This window comes from Nomia melanderi, chromosome 11 (genome assembly GCF_051020985.1).
Source record: "Nomia melanderi isolate GNS246 chromosome 11, iyNomMela1, whole genome shotgun sequence".
Taxonomy (NCBI): Eukaryota; Metazoa; Arthropoda; class Insecta; order Hymenoptera; family Halictidae; genus Nomia; species Nomia melanderi.
The window spans coordinates 13,815,671-13,828,027 of NC_135009.1; the positions used below are offsets into that span (position 1 = coordinate 13,815,671).

At 44.0% G+C, this 12,357-nt stretch overlaps 1 protein-coding gene across 1 annotated transcript in view; it reads right to left on the reverse strand.

Annotated features, from left to right (window-relative positions):
* The window catches only part of dpy (fibrillin-like protein dumpy), a 121,182-nt gene that overhangs the window by 41,987 nt on the left and 66,838 nt on the right, over positions 1-12,357 (reverse strand). Inside the window, 14 exon segments of the mRNA XM_076371860.1 lie at positions 251-574; positions 884-1,192; positions 1,789-2,112; positions 2,828-3,142; positions 3,703-4,008; positions 4,513-4,815; positions 4,895-5,230; positions 5,636-5,950; positions 6,695-7,015; positions 7,573-7,887; positions 8,533-8,838; positions 9,656-9,958; positions 10,518-10,856; positions 11,510-11,815. Of these exon segments, the coding sequence (XP_076227975.1) occupies positions 251-574; positions 884-1,192; positions 1,789-2,112; positions 2,828-3,142; positions 3,703-4,008; positions 4,513-4,815; positions 4,895-5,230; positions 5,636-5,950; positions 6,695-7,015; positions 7,573-7,887; positions 8,533-8,838; positions 9,656-9,958; positions 10,518-10,856; positions 11,510-11,815 (4,422 nt within the window).

Genomic DNA, 12,357 nt, shown 5'->3' on the forward strand with positions numbered 1-12,357 from the left:
GATATGAGTAAATACGTGCTAAGTATTCGATTAAAGAAACTATTCTCGCAACGACTATTTCCTAGCGCAAGATTACTATTATACACAGTGTGCAGTTCATTATCAGTACACTATCAGCCCCTAACGAAGCCAACATCAACGAAGTCAAGAGACGAGGCAAATGTTCCCATGGTACACGTCTCTCGCTCAAAATCCTCGAACAACCATATCGTGACCGAATCGTTCAAGACTCAGACGCTGAGTATCTTACATGGCGGTGGCAGCGGCTGGCAACTGGTGAACGGGTCACCGGTAAAACCTTCGGGGCAAACGCACGTGGGAACGTGGTGTATTACGTTGCAGGTTGCGCCTACGCCGCACGAGCCGGGGCAAGGGTCAGCGCAGGTCTCCCTCAAGCAGGCTCTGTTGCTGGGGCAGTCGGGGTTTATCGTGCACTCTGGCCTACAGTTCGGCGGGCTACCTATGTAATTCAGCGAGCAGGAACAGGACGGAGAGCCTCCTATATCGCGGCATTCCGAGTACGGGCCACAGGGGGATGGTACGCAGGGGTTAACAACGATAGCTGGCGATTGTTCTGAAAAGAATGATCATGGTTGTCTACGGTGGTCAACTTAGCTTAACCCATTCGCGTCATACGATAGCCACTACTGCACTTTTCGTGGCTTGGAAATTAACCCTGATACTGGTTTGTCTGACAAACGCAGTTGCATAAATGGATCACTAGTTAATTCATAGATTCCTATCTTATAGTGTAGATATTTTATGCTGGTCTCTTCGTAGCTTTCCTTCGCCCTGTTCGGATATGACACAAATGGGTTAAAGGGTGATCCTGTCAAGGATTCGTTAGCTTGTAGATCAGTCCAGGGACCGGGCAGCTTCTTACTTGGCGTCGGGAAGCACCTGGTGAAGGGGTCGCCAGTGAAGTCCAGCTTACAACTGCAAACTGGACTGTGATTGACGACCCTGCAGTCGGTGTTGTCGCCGCAACGGCCTGCGCAGGGATCGTCGCACTTCTGACCGATGCAAGCACGGTTCGGGGGGCATTCCGAGCTGACGACGCACTCCGGTCTGCATCCCGGCGGGCTGCCCACGTAACCGAGCGAACAGGCGCACACGGCCTGGCCGTTGGTCACGTGGCAGAGGCTGTTGGGTCCGCAGGGCGAGGGGTTGCAGGGGTTTGCTGGCTCGGGGGCTGCAAGTGGTACGGGGTCAGTAGTTGTTCTCCAATGTTGCGCTTTGATCCCGATGTATGAGGCTCGGTTATTGCGATTAGTCGGGTTAATATGGCGGATGCCCATTATCGGTACGGACGTATTACGATGAAAGCAACGTCGGTGGTTAGCGTGTCTACCGTTATGATCGACTATGGCGTTTGTGGTCGCTATGGATGATGAACGGTGTTATGGAAGTCGATAATTGTTGAGATTGAAGATTGTTATTGAAACTGATGGTTGTCGTTGATATTGATAATTGTTGAAATTGTTGAAATTGAAGGTTGTTATTGAAATTGAATATTGTCATTGATATTGAAGATTGTTATTGAAATTGAAGGTTGCTATTGAAATTGAATATTGTCACTGAAATTGAAGATTATCATTGAAATAGATGGTTGTCACTGATACGGATAATGGTCATTGACATCGAAGATTGCTATTGAAATTGAAGATTATCATTGATACGATGGCTGTCGCTGATACCGATAATGGTGATTGAAACCGAAGATGGCCATTGAAATTGATGATTGATCGCCAGTGAAATTGAAATTGATCATTGGAAGTTCAGACTTACTGGTCAGTTGCTGGACCTGGCAATAGGAGAACGGGTCTCCGGTGTATCCAGCCCAGCAAGTGCAACTCGGCAGGTGATTGATCACCGCGCAGTCGGCGTTCTGGCCGCACGTGCCGGGGCAAGGGTTCTGACACTTGGACCTTATGCAGGCCAGGTTCGAGGGACAGTCAGAGTTTACCGTACACTCCGGCCGGCATCCTTCGTACGGGTTCCCTATGTAATCCGCAACACAGGTGCACGAGCCTGCTCCGTTTTGCTCTTTGCATACCGCATTGGGGCCACAGGGTGACGGCTGGCAGGGGGACACCGTGGGTTCGATCTCGGCTAAAAATCGGTCAGAGGGTAAAGAATTGTTAGCTCTCGACACCTGTACCAAACGCTTACTTCCCCAGGCTGTTAATTCTGTTGTATGTGTTCTAGTCGGGGATTGGAAAGGTTCTGCAAATACTCGTTTTGGAACTGTTATGGAGAACTGAAATAGTCACAACTATTATCAGATATATGAGTTATTAGGTTCTGAGTTATATCAGCTATATTACCACCGATTCTCCTATATTATATCGATTCTATATTCATCCCATAACTCTTATTCCTCAGTTCATTTCTTAGAACCAAAAGACAACAGTTAGAGCCCGTATAAAACCCATATTAACCCTTTGCACTTGGAAGCTTTTCACTAGAAATATTCGAACATTTTTTGATATAGACTTTTGTGAAACTATTGAGTAACAAAAATATTCTATTTCAATATTTCTCAAATTGATCCGTTATACGAAGTATAATAAATATCAGATGTTATAGTTTCACTGTAATCAAGTGGTGAGTCAGCTCTCGAGTGACAAGGCTTTATATCCGACATAGTTCAGAACCGATATCTCTAATAACAGTTCTCTATCAGGGTTCTCCATAGTTGTTTCAAGAACCGGAACCGGTAACCGTTTCCAACCCCTGATTGTATCTGTGTTCTAGTGTGAGGATAGTAACAACGTGTGGTCTGTTCGCGGTTGTCTCTTTCCATCATAATGTTAAGGGATCTTACGTCGTTTGAACGTGCACTGCGTGAAAGGATCGCCCGTGTAGCCGGCTAGACAGCCGCACACCGGCGTGTGACTGACCACGCGGCATTCCGCGTTGGAACCGCACGAGCCTGGACAAGGGTCCCGACACTTTCTGTTTACGCAGGCCAAGTGGCTGGAGCACTCGCTGTTGCTCACGCACTCTGGCCTGCAGTTCGGAGGGGAGCCGATGAACTCGGGCAGACAGGCGCAGGAAGGTTTGTCGTTGATGGTTTGGTAGATAGAATTGGGTCCGCATTGGCAGGACGCGCACGTGTCCTCTTTTGGCACATTCACGGCTATCGGGGAACAAAGTTTTAAGGTTTAGATGCAAGTTAATTGTAGGTGAACTGTCTCATCACGAGCGTACTGGTTTTATCTATAAAACTTGATGCCTGATCGGGGAGAGATCGTGATAATGCATAGAAGTTCTCTGGAACGAGTTAGCTTGCAACATTTTAATCTCGCATTGGTCTATGTGAAGAATAATAATCGAAGAGAAAGTATCGTGTTTGAGTCACCATGGTCGACCGATGCAAATCTAATAAGAAATCTTTGTGAAGAACGGATTAGGAAAACTTGAATATAAATAACATAGAAGTTAAATATGAGAGCGTTAGAAAACCGTGTTTGGAAAATGGAGAACGTTGTTTATGTAGTATTATTTCTATTTATATCCCACGCTGTACTAGTTGAAAACGCGACAAATTGTCATTCATTATTTAGTGAAACAGTGCTAGTATTTTAGAATTTTCTATGCACATCAGATCTGTTATGCGTTCAGTTCTGCAGAGATACAGCCAGTTCGCTCTTGTGAGACAGACTGATCCAGTTTTGCTCATGGTATCGCGATTCTTACGCGTGAATTCGCATCTAGTAAAGGGATCCCCGGTGAAGCCAGGTGGACAGCTGCACACTGGGTTGTGGTTCACAACCTGGCACAGTGCCTTTAACCCGCAGCTACCGGTGCACGGGTCAATGCACTTTTGGTTGTTGCAGGCTTGATTCCTGGGACAATCGGAACTGACCACGCATTCCGGCCTACAGGCCGGTGGACTACCAAGGTATCCGGGTACACAGGAACACACGGCTTGGCCGTTTATCGCTCGACATTGACTGTTGGGTCCGCAGGGGGTTGGATTGCAAGGATTCGTCTGTGGTGGTTCTAGAGAAATAGGAACACTCTTCAATGGACCGCTCAAGTGTACGCAGATTATGAATACTTTTATAGATAAGCTCAGAGAATCGTTATTAACCCCTTAACTGTCGAGTGTGAACAGTGTCACTCGCGAATTCTAAATCAAGTATCAGTCTTGTTCTCATTTTCTCGTGAACATAACATTACTGCTGTTCAATTCTTAGCAAAAACCTTTCGTTGTACAGAGAAACTAAGCTTCTGAATTTCATGAGACTAATAAGGTTTAATATTAATATAATACATACTTTAATATCAATTATCTATCAATAATCAATATTAACATTAATACTAATAAATCAATATTCAGTACACCAAAAACATAATACAATTTTCCTGAATTCGTTCTGTCACTGACACAACAGTCAAGGGGTCAAACTTCAATAAATTTCGTATGCTCCAATTCGCAATCTAACTATCTTCAAACTATAAACACGTAAACCACTCCACTAATCAATCCTCTCTTCCCCGTACCTTCTACTCTATCGCAAGATATAAACGCGTTGCCGGACATTCCCGTCGGGCAGCTGCACATGGGCACGTGATTCAGGACATTGCAAAGGGCGTCCCTGCCGCAGGTGCCAGGACAAGGGTCCACGCACTTGTTGCGGACGCAGGCTCTGGACTGGGGACAGTCGTTGTTCAGAACGCACTCTGGCCGACAACTAGTGTAAGGGTCGCCCTGATAGTCTGGCAAACAGGTGCACACGCCAGCGTTGCACTGGGCATTCGGTCCACACGGTGACGGGTTGCAGGGGTCGGTTTCGGAAGGAGGTGCTGAAAAAGTTGTCACAGATTGTTATAGAACATTCAGGAGAGACGAGAAACGTCGAGTTCCCTGGGAAATGAGTCTTACTCTGAGGCGTCGGTGCAGGGTAACAATTGCTGAAAGGATCGCCGGTGTACCCTTCGACGCAAGTGCACATGGGAATGTGGTTGAACACGCTGCACCGGGTACCTACTCCGCAGGATCCTGAACAGGGGTCTGAACACCGTTGTCTGATGCAGGCTCTGTCGCTGGGACAGTCGGAATTCACGGTGCATTCTGGCCTACAGTTGGGAGGGCTTCCGATGTTATTGGCCAGGCACTGGCAAGTTGGTCCACCGTTCACCACGCGACATTCTGAGTATGGACCACAAGGGGATGGGAAACAGGGTTGCGAAACTTCGAGTTCTGTGGGGGTCTGGGGTGCTGGAAGGATAATCAGGTTGTTAACAATAGTTTCTTCGTTTTCGAGTTGCTGGAGCTATTTGAACCCCTGGTCATAAAATACCGAGTCAGACTCGCGACGAAGATCTTACGAAGGTGGACGAAGGTGGATACAGATGAATTAGAAACTTTTCCTTGTTATTTGTAAATTATTCCAATGAATAGCTTGGTTTACTAAAATCGTTTAGTAGAGCAAGGGAAGAATTCGACAAATATGTGTTTATGTCTACTCTATTTTTCATATAGAAAAAGCATCACTTGTGTATTATCAACCTTCCACCTTTAAACAGATAATATTGAGATCTGTCGAATTTGATTGAATATTTTCGTCACGAGTCTGATTCGATATTACAGCAGAAGGGGTTACGTTATCTGGACGCGTCTTACGTGGAATGGGGAAGCATCTAGTGAATGCATCTCCGGTGTACGAGTCCCTGCATGCGCAGATTGGACTGTGGTTCCGGACCACGCAAGTGGCGAACGCGCCGCAGGAGTTGGGACAGGGGTCCACACACTTCTGGCTCACGCAGGCGCGGTTCTGTGGGCATTCTGTGTTTAAGACACACTCTGGACGACACATAGGAGGAGAACCTGAGTATTCTGGTAGACAGGAGCAAACTCCTTGGCCATTCACCACGCGGCATTGACTGTTCGGTCCGCAGGGTGAAGGATTGCAGGGGTCCTTGTACTGTGTTTGGTCTTCTACAATGGGTAGATCTTGTTTAGTGGAGTATTCTTAAGGGAAATATCGAACTGTGTAATCTCTCTTATGAATCATTGTACTTGGCGCCATGAACATTAAGCTGAATGTTCTAGTTACTTAATGTCATCTAGAATTTGAACGTGGTTCCTTCATTTTTAATTGATAGAGTTTAGAACCATCGTAAGATCTTTAACTTTGGGTTCATAGAACGCGTTAGTTTAATGCGTAATCATATAGAATAAATATAACGAATATAATATAATAAATATATAAATATAATATAATAAATATAATCTATATAAATATAATTCTCATCTATGTGAGAAATCTATATCAAAATATAATAAATATAATCTATATAAATATAATTCTCATCTATAAGAGAAATCTATATCAAAATTATCTATATTAAAATTCTATATGAGAATTCTATACCAGAATCTTATAATCATTTGGTTCGCATCAATTTTCATTGATACAGTTACACGAGGAGGTATCCTAATTTGTACACTTTGAAATCTCTAATTTCCAAGATTTGAATGAATATCTATTTTTCTATGAATAATGTCTGTGATAAATGTTTGTAAAACCAGAGTTAAAGAAATGTGTGGTCATTTTATGATAACGACAGTTGATAGTTCAATTCCGGGATGAATATATCGGATACATTAATTATATCATGTTTTCAAGCAAGAAGATTCAGAAAGAAAGATTATACAATCGTTAGAATGATTTAGGTATACCTATATCACGGATCAAGCTGCAGTATTGGAAAGGATTTCCACTGTAGCCCGAGGTGCAAGTGCACGTAGGTCGATGATTAATGACCTGGCACTCGGCGTTCGCGCCGCAGGTGCCCGGGCAGGGGTCCTGACACTTCGACCGGATGCAGCTCAAAGTGGGAGTGCAATCCGTGTCGATTACGCATTCCGGTCGGCAGCCTTCGTAAGGATTTCCGATATAATCAGGAAGGCAAGAACAGGAGCCGACGCCGTTCTGTTCTTTGCAGATCGCGTTGAAGCCGCAGGGGGACGGTTTGCAGGGGTTCAGGAAGACTGGTACAGCTGAATTTGAAATGGGAGACTTGATAATTTAAATATTTTGTTATAAGACTCTATTCGAGAAGATAAGAGTACGGATTGAAAAGGTTTCGAGTGAAACAGTTATGGAGAACCGAAAGAAAGTCATTAAAGTTGGCGGTATCGGTTTTTGTTCTGAAGAATTATATCGGTTGTATATCAGAATTATCTATATGAGAATTCTATATCAAAATTCTATATCAGAATTCTATATCAGAATTATCTATATAAGAATTCTATATAAAAATGATCTATATGATAATTCTATATCAGAATTATCTATATAAGAATTCTATATCAGGATAATCTATATCAAAATTCCATATCAGAGACATATCGGTACCGAAGAACCAGAACCGAAATCGTTACAACTTAGAACCGACACACCTAACAACAGTAACAACTCTATTCCAGTTTCCTGCACTGTTTCAAAACTCAATACAACTCTTTTCAACCCTTATCTAGAAATTTGAAATCTGGTGAAATCATTGGCCACAGTATCATCTCCACCGAACGAAAACAAAGTGCTTCCAGATTCTTACGTGGCTTAGGATTGCACTGAGTGAAAGGATCACCGGTGAAGTCCTCAGGGCACACGCACATGGGCGTGTGGCTGACAACGCGACAGTCAGCGTTGACAGCGCAAGAACCGGGACAAGGATCTCTACACTTCTGGTTCACGCAGGCCATGTGACTAGGACATTCGCTGTTGCTGATGCACTCCGGCTTGCAGTTCGGAGGGATTCCCATGAATTCCGGTAGACAAGAGCAAGATGGCGCGTCGTTCACGACTCGGCATTGGGCGTTGGGACCACACGGGGAAGGTTCACAGGGGTTCACAATGGGAACGTCGTTCACTAAAAATGTACAAGTGTCTTTACATAATTCATCGAAATTTTGTATAAAGGAATTAACCGTACGAGTCCCACAGCGAGACTTTGCTGCCCAGAATTCACTTCAAAAAGACCCAAATTTAAACCCTTCGGATAATTGAGGTATTCGAATTTTACCGATGCTCGTTCTAGCGTCTTCTCATTTGTAAAAATCAAATCTGGTGTTCTCATTCTTTTAGTTCCCATTTAATGCACCGAAAACATGAGCATCTCCTCTGTAATATATCTTGTCTCTAGTTTGCATTACTTTCAATCATTTCAGATAATAAAAGGCAGATAAAGCTATGTAATACTATCTTTTTAGTTCACATTATTTTCCATCGTTTTGGATAATTCTCATTTAAATGCACCGAAAACATGAGCATCACCTCTGTAATATATCTTGTCTCTAATTTGCATTACTTTCAATCATTTTAGATAATAAAAGGCAGATAAAGCTATGTAACACTATCTTTCTAGTTCACATTATTTTCCATCCTTTCGAATAATAAAAGGGTTATCCTGCTACATAAGATTTCTCTGTGCAAGCTAATCCATCTGTCTCTGTTTGATAAAGTTGACTTCGAATTTTCTGGGACTCGAACAGTTGAGGATCGAAGGAGATCTTACGTTGCGGGGTGCATCGAACGAATGGATCACCGGTCAATCCCGGCGAGCAGCTGCACACGGGGTTGTGATTAACCACGTGACAGACTGCCCTAAGGCCGCAGGAGCCGGGACACGGGTTTATGCACTTCTGATTGCTGCAAGCCTCGGTCAAAGGGCAATCCGAGCTCACGGTGCATTCAGGCCTGCAAGCAGGCGGCAAGCCCACGAATCCTGCTACGCAGGTGCAGACCGCCTGCTCGTTCACCTCTCGGCAAACGCTGTTGGGACCACAGGGCGACGGCGAACAGGGGTTCCTCTGTATGGGATCTGTGTTTCGATGGGAAGGACATTTAGAAATCTAATTCCATTCGATCGGTCTTCCAATAAGAACTTTAGAATATCTTCCCCGAGGAGGATGCATCTTAACACGTTGAATGCCATGGGTCATCGGTGACCCAGCAACCGAATCGGATTATTATAGTTCACTCAATTAAACGATGATCATTTGATCATTTCTATATTCTAAGTTAACGTGACATTCAGCTGAACGTGCAATAACGATAATGCAATCGAATGGTTCAAGATTCGATTTTTTCCATTTCATGTATTTTGCTCTATGAAATCGCGGCATTCAACGTGTTAGATTCTTGTGTATATAGCAGACATCTAGCTTAACTCTCTGTGTTTCTTAAATCTGGCAAGGTATTTAATCTATTCGAGATTTTTAGCGAAAGCAAATCGTTCACTTTGTTTACTACGAAGTAACCGTCTCTCAAAGTGTATTTCAAAATATTAGGAATGATACAGAATTATCGACAAGAAAATACCGAAGGTGTGCAGAGTCAACGCAAGGTATTACCAGATGGGTCGAAATGATTCCTGAACTCTGTACTGTTGAAAAAGTAACTTATACTTTGAGAGGTTACTAAAGAAATTGCAGATCAATTGAAATTTCAATGGATGCACTCTTCGAGTTCCTACAGGATTTCAGAAAATTAAGTAGTTAGCCAAATGGCTGATGCTATGTGTACTTTTAAAGAAACTAAAATTTCCCAGCGGGACATTTCGATAGAAGAAAGGATATTCTGAAGCTCGTATTGGAGAACTCGTTAGATCGCTGAAAGAAACTGGCAACAGGTTGTACCTCGGGTCACGGAACACTGAACGAAAGCGTTCCCTTCCATCCCGTTAGGACAGCTGCACATGGGCACGTGATTGAACACGAGGCACTGCGCGTTCCTGCCGCAGGTGCCTGGGCAAGGATCCACGCACTTGTTCCTTACGCAGGCACGATCCTGCGGGCAATCAGTGTTCAACACGCACTCCGGCCGGCAGCCCACATAGGGATCGCCCTGGTACTCCGGCAAACACGTGCACACGCCGTTATCGCAACGTGTGTTGGCTCCGCAGGGTGAAGACGCGCAGGGATCGGTGATAACAGGTTCAGCTGTGGAACAAAGGACCCTCTAGCTTCTATACAAATTGCTTGACACTAGAACTACCTGGTCAAATTTCAGAATTCTCTTACTTCAATGATTCATACCGTGGAAATGTCAAATACGCGAGATCATTCGATAAATCAATAGTTTTACTATGCAGTGAGTATCTGTAGAAATTAAATGAAACTTATTGTTCCGGTTGTGAGATATAACTAACCACGTATCAATCATATAATAATCGGTAGTTCCAGTGTTAACGCTTTGAGTGCCGCCTTTAGAAACGAGCTTCGTACTCAGGCAAGTACATACATTAAAACGAAAAGATTTCTACCTGAAAATCGAAAACATTAACGCGTAGAGAAGCTTCGCTTCCGAGTGACACATATCTGTCAACGATAGAATTTTTAAGAATTTTCTAATTTAAAATCAATGACTTATTCCTCAATCTAATACTGTGTTCTCCATAATATGTTTCTGTCAACGTAACGGGTGGGAAAGTGAAGACATTCATTTTCAAGATTTTACGCTTAGCACTAAAAGGGTGAAAGGTTCTGGAGATGGTCTTACGTGGTTCAATGGGAGCGAGGTAACAGTTGTTGAAGGGGTCACCCGTGTATCCTTGGGGACAAGTGCACACGGGGACGTGGTTGTAGACCGTGCAAAGGGACGTGACGCCGCACGACCCTTGGCAAGGGTCCCTGCACTTCTCGCCGGTGCAAGCGAGGTTCATAGAGCAGTCGGAGTTCACGCGACACTCCGGCCGACAGTTCGGGGGGGATCCGATGTATCTGGGTGAACAGGAGCAAGACGCCGTGCCGCCGATGTTCCTGCATTCCGCGTACAGGCCGCAGGGGGAGGGCACGCAGGGGTCAATCGGGGCTAGGGCGTTGTCGTTCGGGGACGGCTCTGCAATTAATTCGTGGTACGGTGATGCCTGCTTAAATTTCACTGAACTCCGGAGCCAATAGTGAGAATCTCGCCTGTAGCATTGCGACTTTCTAACAATCGACTCGAGATTAGATGAAACGAGAAAAAGAAACAAATTTCAGAAGACCCGAAAGGAAATCTCATCGTCGATCAGTTTTACCTTAAATTTCTGTAACAACAATGGATACTGGAGATTCTGATTAAAATGAGACCGAACATTCGTGTACTTCACTTAGTATTTATGTTAAACAGGTGAAATTAGCTCTTGTTTGGGCTCGTTTTAATTAGGATCTTAACTATCCATTGACGCTCAGTTGCAAAGATCAGAGGGAAATGACTGAGAATGAAATGTTTCTTACTGGATCTTCACTTTTCATTTCAAATTTCCTTTTCGTCGTCCATTCTCTACTCTTGTTTCACTGAAATTTAAACGAGCGTCACTGTGTTAGCTTCACAATGATGAAGGGATGAAACGATCACAGTGAATTTCATTGAACGCCTCGAACGTTCAACGAATTTTCAACGGGAACTATGATCGACGATACCGATGAAGACCTTCGAGCCTCGAAGTCGATGTGGCGAAGACGAGAAATGGGTGAAACGAACGAAAACATCCGCAGAAAGGTTCTTACGTGGAGCAGGGAAGCATTTGGTGAACGGGTCGCCGGTGTATCCGTTGTTGCAGGTGCAAATGGGACTGTGGTTGATCACCCTGCACTGAGTGTTGATGCCGCAGGAGTTCGCGCACGGGGTCGTGCACTTTTGGTTGACGCACGCGAGCTCCAGGGGACAGTCGTTGTTCACCACGCACTCGGGTCGGCAGTTCGGCGGGTTTCCCATGAAATTCGGGAGGCAGGTGCATACTGCGTGGTCGTCCACGTTTCGACATTTACTGTTGGGCCCGCAGGGGGACGGGTTACACGGGTCAACGGGGGTCACTGTATGGGGGTAAAATTGTATTAGAGGACCTGCGAATGAACAGGTCTGCACAAATCGCGTTTCGTTCTATCTAAGTGCCTTTCTTCATGCTTTTGATCCAGGGCTTCTCAAATTATGAGTTGGGTAATTACACTCAGGGCTTGTAGAAATATTGGGAGTACTAAAAAATTCCTGGACGCGAATCGAGCAAAAATTAATTCGAAACCAACTTAAGCGGAATTATTCGTTTAAAATTATACAGTTACTGTCGAATCAATTTTCTTTGATTTGCTATCAAACGTTTTAACTCCCTCCTGTGAATTTTTTCGCGACTACTTTACTGCTAATAAGTTAGTAAGGAAAAGAATGTTACTCATTCGGTTTACTTTAAAGGTGACTCACCACCTGATTATATAGTAAAACTATAAAATTTGATATTTAATATTCCACCTTATCAATTTGAGAAATATTGAAATAAAATAGCTTTGTTCCTCAATGTGTAATTTCTCTACGAGTTAGTTCACAAAGTATCGCTTTTATTTCATCAGAGAAATTTCAAAGG